Raw genomic sequence first — 12,075 nt, 5'->3', positions numbered from 1 at the left:
CGACGCCTTGACCTCAGACTGTGTGCGAATACGTACGTTCCCGTCGCCTAAGCCGCTCGGCCTGTGCTGCTTTGTTGTGGCAGCTCCGGGAAGCGCATTCAGGCAGGAGTGATGGGTTGCTCATCGTTCCAGCTGCGATTCTTAGGGCGTCTGGCGAGGCACGCTGCTTCCTACCTGCCTCGCTGGGCTGCAGCGCGGGTTTCAGCGAGGTCGTGCCTGTGTCAACATTCTCTGCCCTAGTCCTAGATCCACCCCCACCGAGGGTCCTTGTCCTCGCTGGTCACCTAACTTAGCCCCTTGTTACCCTGATAATAACACGTGGTATGTAGCTTCAGATAGACATAGGCTAGTCCGGTGGTTCTCAAAGTACGCTCTGAGGAACCCTGGAGGGGGTTCCTGAGGTCCCCCCCCTTCTCCAGCAACCGGTGCGAGGCCAGGCATTCAAGGGATCCTTCGATGTATCAATTCCACGTTGATAATATGTTGCATATGTTGGGCTAAATATCTTTTTTTTTTTTTAAGTTTATTCATTTATTTTGAGAGACAGAGCGAGATCACACCAAGTGTGCATGTAAGTGGGGGAGGGGCAGAGAGAGAGGAGAGACAGAATCCCAAGCAGGCTCCTCGCTGACAGCAGAAAGCCCCATGCCGAGGCTCAAAGTCACCGACTGTGAGATCGTGACCTGAGTCGAAATCAAGAGTCAGACACTTGACCAACTGAGCCACCCAGGCGCCCCTGTTGGGCTAAACGTCTTAATGTTAATTTTGCCTATTTCTTTTTTGCCCTTTTTAATGTGGCTACTAGAAATATTTGTTTGTTTTGTTATTCATTCATTTATTTATTTAAAGTAGGTATTTTAAGCGTGCCTGGGTGGCTCAGTCAGTTAAGCGTCTGACTTCGGCTCAGGTCATGATCTCACTGTTTGTGAGTTCGAGCCCCGCGTCGGGCTCTGTGCTGATGGTGTGACGTTGGCTTGGGATTCTGTCTCTCCTTCTCTCTGACCGTCCCCGACCTGTGCTCGCTGTCTCTCTCAAAATAAATAAATGAACTTTAAAAATAAAATAAAGATTTTATTCTTAAGTAATCTCTACACCCAACGCAGGGCTCAAACTCACAGCCCCAAGATCAAGAGTTGCATACTCTGTGGACTGAGCCAGCCAGGCGCCCCGAGAAATGTTTAAAATCTATCCGTGGCCCACGTTTGTGGCTGACATTCTGTTTCTGTGAATTCAAAACCAGATCTGAGGATCCAGCTCTCTCCTAACAGCCCAGATATTAAAAAAAAAAAACCAAAAAACAAGAGTTGTAAAAATGCAAAACATCTCACTGTTTTCATCATCGGGATTTTTTGGTACTGTTTTGGAAATCAGTTATTCTTCTCAAAAAATATATTATTTGTGTTAGCCTGTAATGGGTCCATTGTTTTTTTTTTTTTCCAAATTTTTATTTAAATTCTAGTTAGTGGGGCGCCTGGGTGGCGCAGTCGGTTAGGCGTCCGACTTCAGCCAGGTCACGATCTCGCGGTCCGTGAGTTCGAGCCCTGCGTCGGGCTCTGGGCTGATGGCTCAGAGCCTGGAGCCTGTTTCCGATTCTGTGTCTCCCTCTCTCTCTGCCCCTCCCCCGTTCATGCTCTGTCTCTCTCTGTCCCAAAAATAAAAATAAAAAATAATAATAATAATAAATTCTAGTTAGTTAACATATAGTCTGTAATACTGGTTTCGGCAGTAGAATTTAGTGATTCATCACGTATTATACCCAGTGCTCATTATAACAAGTACCCTCCTGGGACGCCTGGGTGGCTCAGTCGGTTGAGCCACCGACTTCGGCTCAGGTCAGGATCTCGCGGTCTGTGAGTTCAAGCCCCGTGTCGGGGTCTGTGCTGACAGCTCGGAGCCTGGAGCTGCTTCGGATTCTGTGTCTCCCTCTCTTCTGCCCCTCCCCCACTCATTCTCTCTCTCTCTCTCTCTCTCTCTCTCTCTCTCTGTCTGTCAAAAATAAATAAACATTAAAAAAAATTAAAAACAAAAACCAAGTACCCTCCTTAGTACCGATCACCCATTTAGCCCATCCCCCACCCACTTCCCTGGGTTCATTGCTGTTTCTAAACGAATTAATAATAACAATGTTTAAAAATTAATTTATATTGGGGCGCCTGGGTGGCTCAGTTGGTTAAGGGTACAACTCTTGAATTTGACTCAGGTCATGATCCCAGGGTCTGGGATCAAGCCCTAAGTCGGACCCCATGCTGAGTATGGAGCTTGCCTAAGATTCTCTCTCTCTCTCTCTCTCTCTCTCTCTCTCTCTCTCTGTCTCTGCCCCTCCCCCTCCCCCTGCACACAATGCTCTCTCTCTCTAAAATAAAAAAATAAATAAAAATAAATAAATTAATTAATTTATATCTTTTGCTTAATTTTTCCGTGAACCCAAAACCCCTCTGAAAAATTAAGACTATTTAAAAAAAGAAAATGTTTGGGGCGCCTGGGTGGCTCAGTTGGTCAGGCGACTGACTTTGGCTCAGGTCATGATCTCGCAGTTTGTGAGTTCGAGCCCCACGTCGGGCTCTGTGCTGACAGCTCAGAGCCTGGAGCCTGCTTCAGATTCTGTGTGTCTCCCTCTCTCTCTCTGCCCCTCCCCTGCTCACACTCTGTGTCTCTCTGTCTCTCAATAATAAATAAACTTTAAAAATAATTTATAAAAAAAAAATTTGTTTAAGAAAAATTAGCCTGGAAGTATGAGGTATATTTAAGTACAAAATCATAATGAAATTTGTTGTTGTTGTTTTAATTTTTTTTTTTTAGCATTTATTTATTACAGAGAGAGACAGAGCGTGAGCAGGGGATGGGCAGAGAGAGAGGGAGACATAGAATCTGAGGCAGGCTCCAGGCTCTGAGCTGTCAGCACAGAGCCCGACGTGGGGCCCGAACTCATAAACTGCGAGATCATGACCTGAGCCAAAGTCGGACGCTTAACCAACTGAGCCACCCAGGTGCCCCATTGTTGTTGTTTTTTTAACATTTTTAACATTTGAGAGACAGAGAATATGAGTGGGGGAGGCGCAGAGGGAGAGGAAGAAACAGAATCCTAAGCAGGCTCCAGGCTCCCAGCTGTCAGCACAGAGCCTGACGTGGGGCTCGAACTCATGAACTGCAAGATCACGAACTGAGCTGAAGTCGGACGCTTAACTGAGCCACCCAGGCGCCCCATAGTGTTGTGACTTTGAGAAGAATGTTTATTCTTAAAACACGAGAGCCATCAGAATTGGAAAAGAAGAAGTAAAATTATCTGTTTGCAGGTGGCATGATTTGTCCATAGAAAATCCTAGAGACTCCACGAAAACACTGTTAGATCTGATCAGTGAATTCAGTAAAGTTGCAGGGTGCAACATTAACATACAAAAATCAGCAGTATTGTTATACCCTAACGATGAATGTATCCGAAAAAGAAAGAAAATGATGCCATTTACAATAGCATCAAAAACAATAAAATACTTAGGAATAACCTTAATCAAGGAGGTGAAAGATAAATTGTAAGACATCGACGAAAGGCATCGGAGACAGCGTGAATAAATGGAAAATTATCCCATGTTCATGGATTGGAAGAATTAATGTTAAAATGTCTGTTATTTACCCAAAGCCATCTACAGATTGAATGCAATCCCTATCAAGGTTCCAATGGCTTTTTTTTTTTATAGATGTGGGGGAAAAAAAATCCTAAAATTTACATGGAACTGCAGACGCCAAAGGAATACCAAAGGAATCCTGAGAAAAGAACACCACACTTCCCGATTTCAAGTTGTATTATAAGCCTCAGGAACCAAAATAGTAACCAAAACAGTAACCAAAACAGTATAGTGCCAGCATAAAAACTGACACGCAGACCAATGGAAGAGAATTGAGAGCCCAGAAATAAACCCAGGGATACGTGGTCAACTGAAATTTGACAAGGGAGCCAAGAATACTCAATGGAGAAAAGACGGTCACTTTAGTAGATGGTGCTGGGAAAATTGGATATCCACGCGTAAAAGAATGAAACGAGGCCCCTACCTTACACCACTCACAAAAATTAACTCAAAATGTATGAAAGACTTATTAAATGTAAGGCCAGAAACCATACAACTCCATGAAGCTCGTTGACATTGGTCTTGGCAATGATTTTCTGGATATGACACCAAAAGCAAAAATAAACAAGTACTACTACTCAAACCAAGAAACTTCCGCACAGCAGAAGAAACCATCACAAAATTAAAAGTACCAGGGCGCCTGGGTGGCTCAGTCGGTTGAGCGTCCGACTTCGGCTCAGGTCATGATCTCGCGGCTTGTGAGGTCGAGCCCCGCATCGCGCTCTGTGCTGACAGCTCGGAGCCTGGAGCCTGCTTCGGATTCTGTGTCTCCCTCTCTCTCTGCGGCCCCCACCCCCGCTTGTACTCTGTCTCTTTCTGTCTCAAAAATAAATAAAAACGTTTTTAAAAATTTTTTTAAAAAAAGAAAGTACCTGTGGAATGGGAAAAACTATTTGTAAACCACGTATCTATTAAGGGGTTAATAACCAAAATCTATAAAGAGCTCCTACAACTCAATAGCGAGAAACCCACAGTCTGATTAAAATATAAGCAGAGGACCCATTAGACGTTTTTCCAAAGGAGATATCCACATGGCCAACAGTTAATGGGGTGCCTGGGTGGCTCAGTCAGTGAAGCATCCTACTCTCGATTTCGGCTCAGGTTATGATCTCACGGTTGTTGGGACCGAGCTCCGTGTCGGGCTGTGTGCTGACAGAGTGGAGGCTGCTTGGGATCCTCTGTCTCTCCTCTTTCTGGCCCTCCCCCAACTCGTGTGCATGCTCTCTCAAAATAAATAAATAAACATTTTTTAAAAACCCAAAAGAACAGATAGCCAACAGTTACATAAAAAGGTGTTCAACATCACTCATCAGGAAAATGCAAATCAAAACCACACATTATCTCACACCTGCTGGAATGACCATTATCAAAAAGGCAAGAGTTTACAAATGCTGGCAAGGACGCGGACCGAAAGGAACCCTTCCTTGTGCACTGGTGGTGGGATTGTAAATTGAGGCAGTGAAGAAGTGACACACACACACACACACACACACACCGTGGAATGTTATTCGGCCATAAAAGAGAAGGAAATCCTGCCTGCCATTTGTGACAACTTGGATGGAACTCGAGGGCATTATGGCACGTGAAACAAGTCAGAGAAAGACAAATACCTGATAATCTCACTTATATGAAGAATCTTAAAAAAAAAAAAAAAAACCAGCAGGGGCGCCTGGGTGCCTCAGTCAGTTGAGCGTCCGACTTCGGCTCAGGTCACCATCTCGCGGTCCGTGAGTTCGAGCCCCGCGTCGGGCTCTGTGCTGACAGCTCGGAGCCCGGAGCCTGCTTCGGATTCTGGGTCTCCCTCTCCCTCTGCCCCTCCCCCACTCGTGCTCTGCCTGTCTCTCTCTGTCAAAAATAAAAATAAACTTAAAAAAAAAAACAGCAACAACAACAACTCATGGAAAAAGAGATCAGATTTGTAGTCAGAGGTGGGTGATGGTGGGTGCGGGAATTGGAATAAGAAGATCAAGGTACAAATTTCTAGTGATAAGTAAGCACCGGGGGTGTAATTTAGAAAGTGAGGACTGCAGTTAACTCTGCTCTATGGTATATATGAAAGTTATTAAGAGAGGAGTAGATCCTAAGAGTTCTCAGGACAAGAAAAAAAGCATTTTTTTTTTTTTTTGTATCCATATGAGGTGATGGATGTTCATTAAATTTATTGTGCTAATAATTTCACAATCTATGTAATGAGTCATGCTCTTGAACTTATACAGTGCTTTCTGTCAGTTATACCTCAATAAAGCTGTGTCAGTGTTCACAGGTAGGTGGTTAGGCAGGGAGGTGGCTTTGCAGCACGAGGGCCTCAGGACCGAGGCACCGTCCATCTTATGGCTTACTTCCCTTACCTCATGGCCCAGTATAGCTGCTCCCACTCCCGCCATCGCATCTCCATTGCAGCAGGCAGAAAAAGAGAGAAAGGGCACATTCCTGCTACTTTTAGGAAAGACCCCACAAAGCCACCACAGAATATCTCCTTGACCAGAGCTTAGTCTCGGAGCTCCAAGGGAGGCTGGAAACGCCTTCCTCCTAGGCAGCCACGCACCCAGCCTACACCTGGGCGTTTGCTACCATGGGAGACAGGAAGGAAGGAGATAGAGGACGGGCTTGTAAGCTCTGCCCTGCCATGAGAGGCGTTTTCAACTCAGGATGCGGCAGGTGGCCTCGGAGGGTGCCCTGCCTTCCCCCAGGGCTTCGTGTGAAGGATAAAGAGGCCGCGGACTCGACGTGCGTAGGGCGGAGACCCAGTGCACCCCCGCACCCCACTTGCAGAGAAGCCCCCGGCTCGTGCTGACCCGCCACTGTCCCTCTTTTCTGTTCCGCAGTGTCGAACCTGTCCCAGTATTTCAGCCCGGCCTCGGTGGCCAACAGCCCGGCCCGCGCCCTCTTGCTGGTGGGCGTCGTCCTCCTGGCCTACTGGTTCCTGTCTCTGACGCTGGGCTTCACCTTCAGCCTCCTGCACGTGGTGTTCGGCCGCTTCTTCTGGATCGCCCGGGTCATCCTGTTTTCCATGTCCTGCGTCTACGTCCTGCACAAGTACGAGGGGGAGCCGGAGAACGCAGTCCTGCCCCTGTGCTTCGTGGTGGCCATCTACTTTATGACCGGGCCCATGGGTTTCTACTGGCGCAGCGGCCCCAGCGGCCCCAGTGTGGAGGAGAAGCTGGAGCACCTGGAGAACCAGGTCAGACTGCTCAACATCCGCCTCAACAAAGTGCTGGAGAGTCTCGACCGCACCAACGGCAAGTGACAATCAGCCAGCCGGCCGGGTCCCCCCGTACCAGCGCCCTGCCTCAGAAAGCAAAAAAGAAGAAGGAAAAAAAGAACAGCAAACCCCAAACAGTCCTAATAAACATTCCCGAGCAGGAACCGGGGGCGCTTTGCGAGGGTATTTCCGGCCACGTGTCAACCCCTGAGACACGTTCCCAGAGGAATGACAGGATCGTTTTGCGGACCTACCCGCGAGGGGTCGTTAGTGGGGGAGGAAATATTTTTTGAAACAAAGGATATAACCATATTAGCTGTATGGTAAGAGTTTATCTGTGCATAGTGCATAAAGTTAATTTTTTCAAGCACTTAAATACATCTTTTGTAAGGTTTTTTAATAAAGGCAGATCGAGTCAAGTTTAATAAAACTTTACACTGAGGGGGAGAATATGCTAATCGGACATTTTAGACGAAGAGTTCCAGCGTCACTGTTTGTTGTCACGGCATAGGGATTGGTGGGTGAGGTCTGTGTGCGTTCTTCTCATGTTCCAGAACCGTGAACTTCGTTTTGTGTCATTTTTGGTTGACGGTGACTTAGCTGATGGATGTCGTCGTTTCTGGATGTGGGTGGTTGGGGTCCAGGACGAAACTAAACATCTTCTGGGTCCTCGTGACCCCAGCCAGGCCCCCGTCAATTATATTTCTAAATGGAGAAAGAGATCGTTATTCATAGCAACCCTGAGATCGTTTGTTTCTGTTTTTGTTTCTGTTTTTGTTTTTGTTTTCCCTTTCCGAAGTTCGATGCCGAGAGCTACCTGGGTGAGTGCCAAAACTCCCCCTGTCCGGAGTCTATCTGATGCCCCGGTATCACCATTTGCCAGCTAGACTTGTAGAGAAAAGGTACGCTCTCAAGGGTTTTTATTTGTGTCACTGTAGTGTGGGTTGACTCGGGACCTCGGAATTAAAACAAACTCTAGCAGCTAATAACATTTTCAAGTCTCTTGCTGCTTATAAGGCATTCTCAGGAGCAGTAAGCAGCAATAAACACGCCTTGGAGAAGATCCGAATTCTTTTTCCTGAAATTTTTACGACACACGTGTTATGTGCTTTCTGTGTGAAGTCCGTGGTGCCCTCATTTTCGGCGGCGCCTCGGGGCAGAGAGGGACATACCGGGCAGACGGCGATGGGGGTCCTCGACAGGGGCGCCTTGCGAGGCTGGATCAGGGCTCGATGCACGCGGCCCAGTGTAGGCCCCCCCCACCAGGCCTGTTGGTAAGCATCAGGCAACACATGAACAAGGAAAGGGAGTTCTGGCCGCCACAATCCTTCCCAGCCCACCTACGTGCCCCGGCGGCCCCCCAACAGAGCCTCTGTACGCAGATTTGCAGACCCCCTCCCCCCCAGTTGGATCGGGTAGAATCCCACGGTCCACCCATCGTTCCGGAGAAACACTCAGCTGTCTGCTAACTCCTGTGCGGTTTCCGTGAGGTTTGGAGCGGATGTTTCTGAGAATGTTTACGAAACCTCTGTGTGTGAGGTGCACGTAACGGGACCCAACCTTTGCAGCATTCGGTTCGCTTCCTGAAACGCATACGTGTTTTCCGGGGTCTGCCCCGGGGCAAGCCTTTCTCCGGGGACATTTGGAGCCCGAAGCCGTTGCAGTCAGAATCTTGGAGGCCAATCTCTTTTAGCACAAGGGGTATAAAAAATAGCCCTGGGGAGGCCATCCCGGCCTGCCTTCCTCTTGTGCGTTTGGCTCTGGTGCATCGGGCGCGTTGAGATCCCAAAACATTGCTTTGCTCGTGTTGGCCAGGGCAGAACTGGCATTCTCTGCACACAGCTTGTAAGTCCTAAACTGTCACCGGTCTGGATGGAATATCCACTCTGTTCCCCCGGCCGCCTTCCCCCGCGAACCCTGAAAGGCACCGTGCTGTGTTGGGGTCGACAGGAAAACCGTTTTCACTTCCGGTAAACCAAGGGAGGCGCGTGCACCTGGGCACTGGCGCGCGGAGGCCGTAAGCAGCAGGTAGAAATCGCTGTTGGTCACATGCGCTGTTTCCACCCCATTAGCCAAGGGTTGGGCTCTCTGAGGCCAACCTTGCAATTTCATGCACTGCGATGAAAGACGGCTTTATTTTTAATGAAAGCACCTACAGTTACAAAGGAGTATCACTTCCGGGCAGAACATTCTTTGGAATTCTGGTAGAAGCCATGGACGTTCGGTCTGAACAACGCCTGCTTTTTAACGCATCCATTTGACTTTTGTTTTGGGGCCTCGTCTTAACCCCAAATAGTTGGGGATTTTGTTTTCTCTCTCTCCGCTCCACGGAAGCTTGTTAGGGTATTTGGCCTTTCCCGCTACTCCCCGTGTGTTTCTTTTTTCTCTCTTTTGTACATGGGAAAAAAAAAAAATGTATTTTTGTACCACATCTCATACCTGGAAGAGAAACCTTTTTTTAATGTCTTCTGGGTTGTAGGACCTATTAGGGCGACACTTCATATTCAGCGTGATCTAAAAAACCCTGACAGAAACGACCGTGGATGGGTTCGAATTAAGACTCTGTTTTCTAGAGATCTTAAACTCGACTAGTTTTTATTTCCCAGTGCCTCAGTAACAACCAACGCCAAGGACAGAAAAGGAAAAGGACCGGCCGTCTCACAATTGCTGGACTAGAGTGGATCTTCTGGAGTCTGTGTTCAGAGGGACCTGTTCCCTGACGTGTTAGCAAAGACGCTTCCGTGGTACGTCAGCCCTCCACAAAGGCATTCCCCGTACCGGTCAAGATCAGCATCCCCTGGCTTCCGGGGGCGGGGGGGGGGGGTGGGGGGGTGGGGGGTGGTTTGGCCTCATGTTTCCGTGATAACCCACATCACTTCTGGGGGCAAAACGCAGCAACGGAATTTCTTGAAAGCTGCTCTTGTGAACTGTGCCGGGGTCTCCATTTACGAAGGTTACCTGGGTGACAGCACGGGGGCTAATCCCGTTGAGAGAAGGTTCTTGGCACGGTTCCCTAAAGCACCTGGCCGCAGCATGCCTTGCAGGGCCTCGCGAAGCCTCACACGGGGTCGGGACGCGGACTGGGTGTGTGTCTGGGCTCCGTCACCGTGGTGGGAGGAAGCAACGGGTTTGAACACGCCTTACCGGTGCCAGGCGCGGACGTGCAGGTTGGGGGGCAGTGGTCGGGAGGGTTGTGATGTGACTTTGCACGCCCGTGAGGGCTGGCTCGGGGGGAATGTGTAAACCACCTTGATTGCCGGTCTGCCTCCGATTCAGCGGCCTCACGGAGAGGTTAGGAAAAACACGCCAAAGCCAACGCATCCAAAACACAGTTAATACGCCTTGTCGTTAGCAGAAATTCTGAACCGTTCCATCTCTGTGCTTCCTGGTACTCCCCAAGATGCTTTAGGTGAAGGACGTCGGGTAACTTCTCCCTGACGGGGTTCGAATTGCCTGACTGAACCCAAAAGCCAGCTCCGGCCATCCAGCTGGCTTGTGTTAGCAGGAATTCCTAAGGCCCTGAGGTGTCACCCCCTCGTCCCCAAATCAAAATAGTAATGATAATAGATCTCCATTCCACAAAGTTTTGTTTACGGTCCTTGGAGTCTTGGACTTTTTGCCCCTCACTTGTGAGTGGTGAGCGATAGAATCATCTATTTTTTGCGGGGTCTAACATAGTACCCTTAAAATTAGTAACGGACAGCCGTCGATAGGATATACAGTCTCTGGGAGGAGCGGGCTTTGTTCAGCGTCTTGAGTTTTTTGCAGGAGACACAGCAGGACCAGTTTTTTCCCCTGTGGTGGCATAAAAAGCTGATGATCATTTGCATCGTTTACGGGAAACCTGTGGCAGCTAACGGTGTCATCGACCCTATGTCCCCACGTCTTTTCGCAGATTTCAAGGTTTTATTGTGGTGTCAGCCTAACAGTCGCATGTGTGTCCAATCTCTGGGCACCGTGCAATTCAACTGATTTCTTGTGATGGTGACGGTGATTTGTGGTCACTTAAAATCCAGCGAAGCAATCCTTTATTTCCCTCTGAACTGGAAATCATACTAGTGACGTAACGGTGTCCATTATCAAACAGTGCGTTCGTGATTGAGTTCATCCTTTGTGTATCTGGTTATCAATTTTATGCAGCATTTGATTTCACGCTTAATCTAAACCCATCGGATTTGAATACGCTGGTGTGCGTGTGTGTCTGTGCTGTGTGCACATTTTCGTTGCCTAAAGCCTTGGGAAACTGATTCTGTGAGTGTCGAATAGAGACCTGAATGTATAAGGCTTCTTTTATTTGCAAAATGCTACATACATTCCTCTTATTTATTAAATCACTGGCTTTAGTGTTCTGTAGAGATATTTGTAGACCGATTTCAGAACAGAATGAAAATATTGTGAAAATTGCGGCTCAATAAACGTTTATTGTAATTTCGTTGTACGGGCTTCCTAAATAGATGTCATCACTCCTAACCGAGCATTTGTGGAATTTCCCCGACTTTGTGTTGGTTGATTCTGTGATTCTGTTCCCCGGTCTGAGAAATCAAATAATCTTAACGTGTTGGAGGTAGGTAGGGTCACCAGATAAAACATAGGATGCCCAGTTAAATTTGAGTTTCAGGGGCGCCTGGGTGGCTCAGTCAGTTAAGCGTCTGACTTCGGCTCAGGTCATTATCTCGCGGTCCGTGGGTTCGAGCCCCACGTCGGGCTCTGGGCTGACAGCTCAGAGCCTGGAGCCTGTTTCAGATTCTGTGTCTCCCTCTTTCTCTGACACTCCCCTGTTCATGCTCTGTCTCTCTCTGTCTCAAAAATAAATGTTAAAAAAAAATTTGAGTTTCAGATAAACAACAAATACTTTTTAAGTATACATATATACCAATCACTGTATGGGATATATATATACTAAAATTTTTTTTGATGTTTATTTATTTTTGAGAGAGAGAGAGAGAGAGAGACAAGGCATGAGTTGGGGAGGGGCAGAGAGAGAGAGGAAGACACAAACTCAGAAGCGGGCTCCAGGCTCTGAGCTGTCAGCACAGAGCCCGACGCAGGGCTCGAACTCACGAACTGTGAGATCATGACCTGGGCCGAAGTCGGACGCTTCACCACCTGAGCCACCCAGGCACCCCAAGGAATATACATATACAAAAAATGTGTTGCTATCTGAAATTCAAATTTAACCAGGAAAACTATTTTTATTTGCTAATTGGGGCAACCCCAGGAGGGTTTTGCAACACATGTAGACCCTTCCCCCCC

The 12,075-nt window shown here is 47.9% G+C and overlaps 1 protein-coding gene across 1 annotated transcript in view; it reads left to right on the top strand.

The window, feature by feature from the left end:
• LOC123587387 (BRI3 binding protein) overlaps positions 1–11,250 on the top strand; it is a 28,673-nt gene extending 17,423 nt beyond the window's left edge. The window contains exon 3 of the mRNA XM_045457112.1: positions 6,446–11,250. Within this exon, the coding sequence (XP_045313068.1) occupies positions 6,446–6,867 (422 nt within the window). The 3' untranslated portion in view covers positions 6,868–11,250. The remainder of the gene's footprint in view (positions 1–6,445) is intronic.
• The last annotated feature ends 825 nt before the right edge of the window (positions 11,251–12,075 follow it).

This window comes from Leopardus geoffroyi, chromosome D3 (assembly GCF_018350155.1).
Source record: "Leopardus geoffroyi isolate Oge1 chromosome D3, O.geoffroyi_Oge1_pat1.0, whole genome shotgun sequence".
Taxonomy (NCBI): Eukaryota; Metazoa; Chordata; class Mammalia; order Carnivora; family Felidae; genus Leopardus; species Leopardus geoffroyi.
This window is presented reverse-complemented; position numbering and strand designations above follow the sequence as displayed.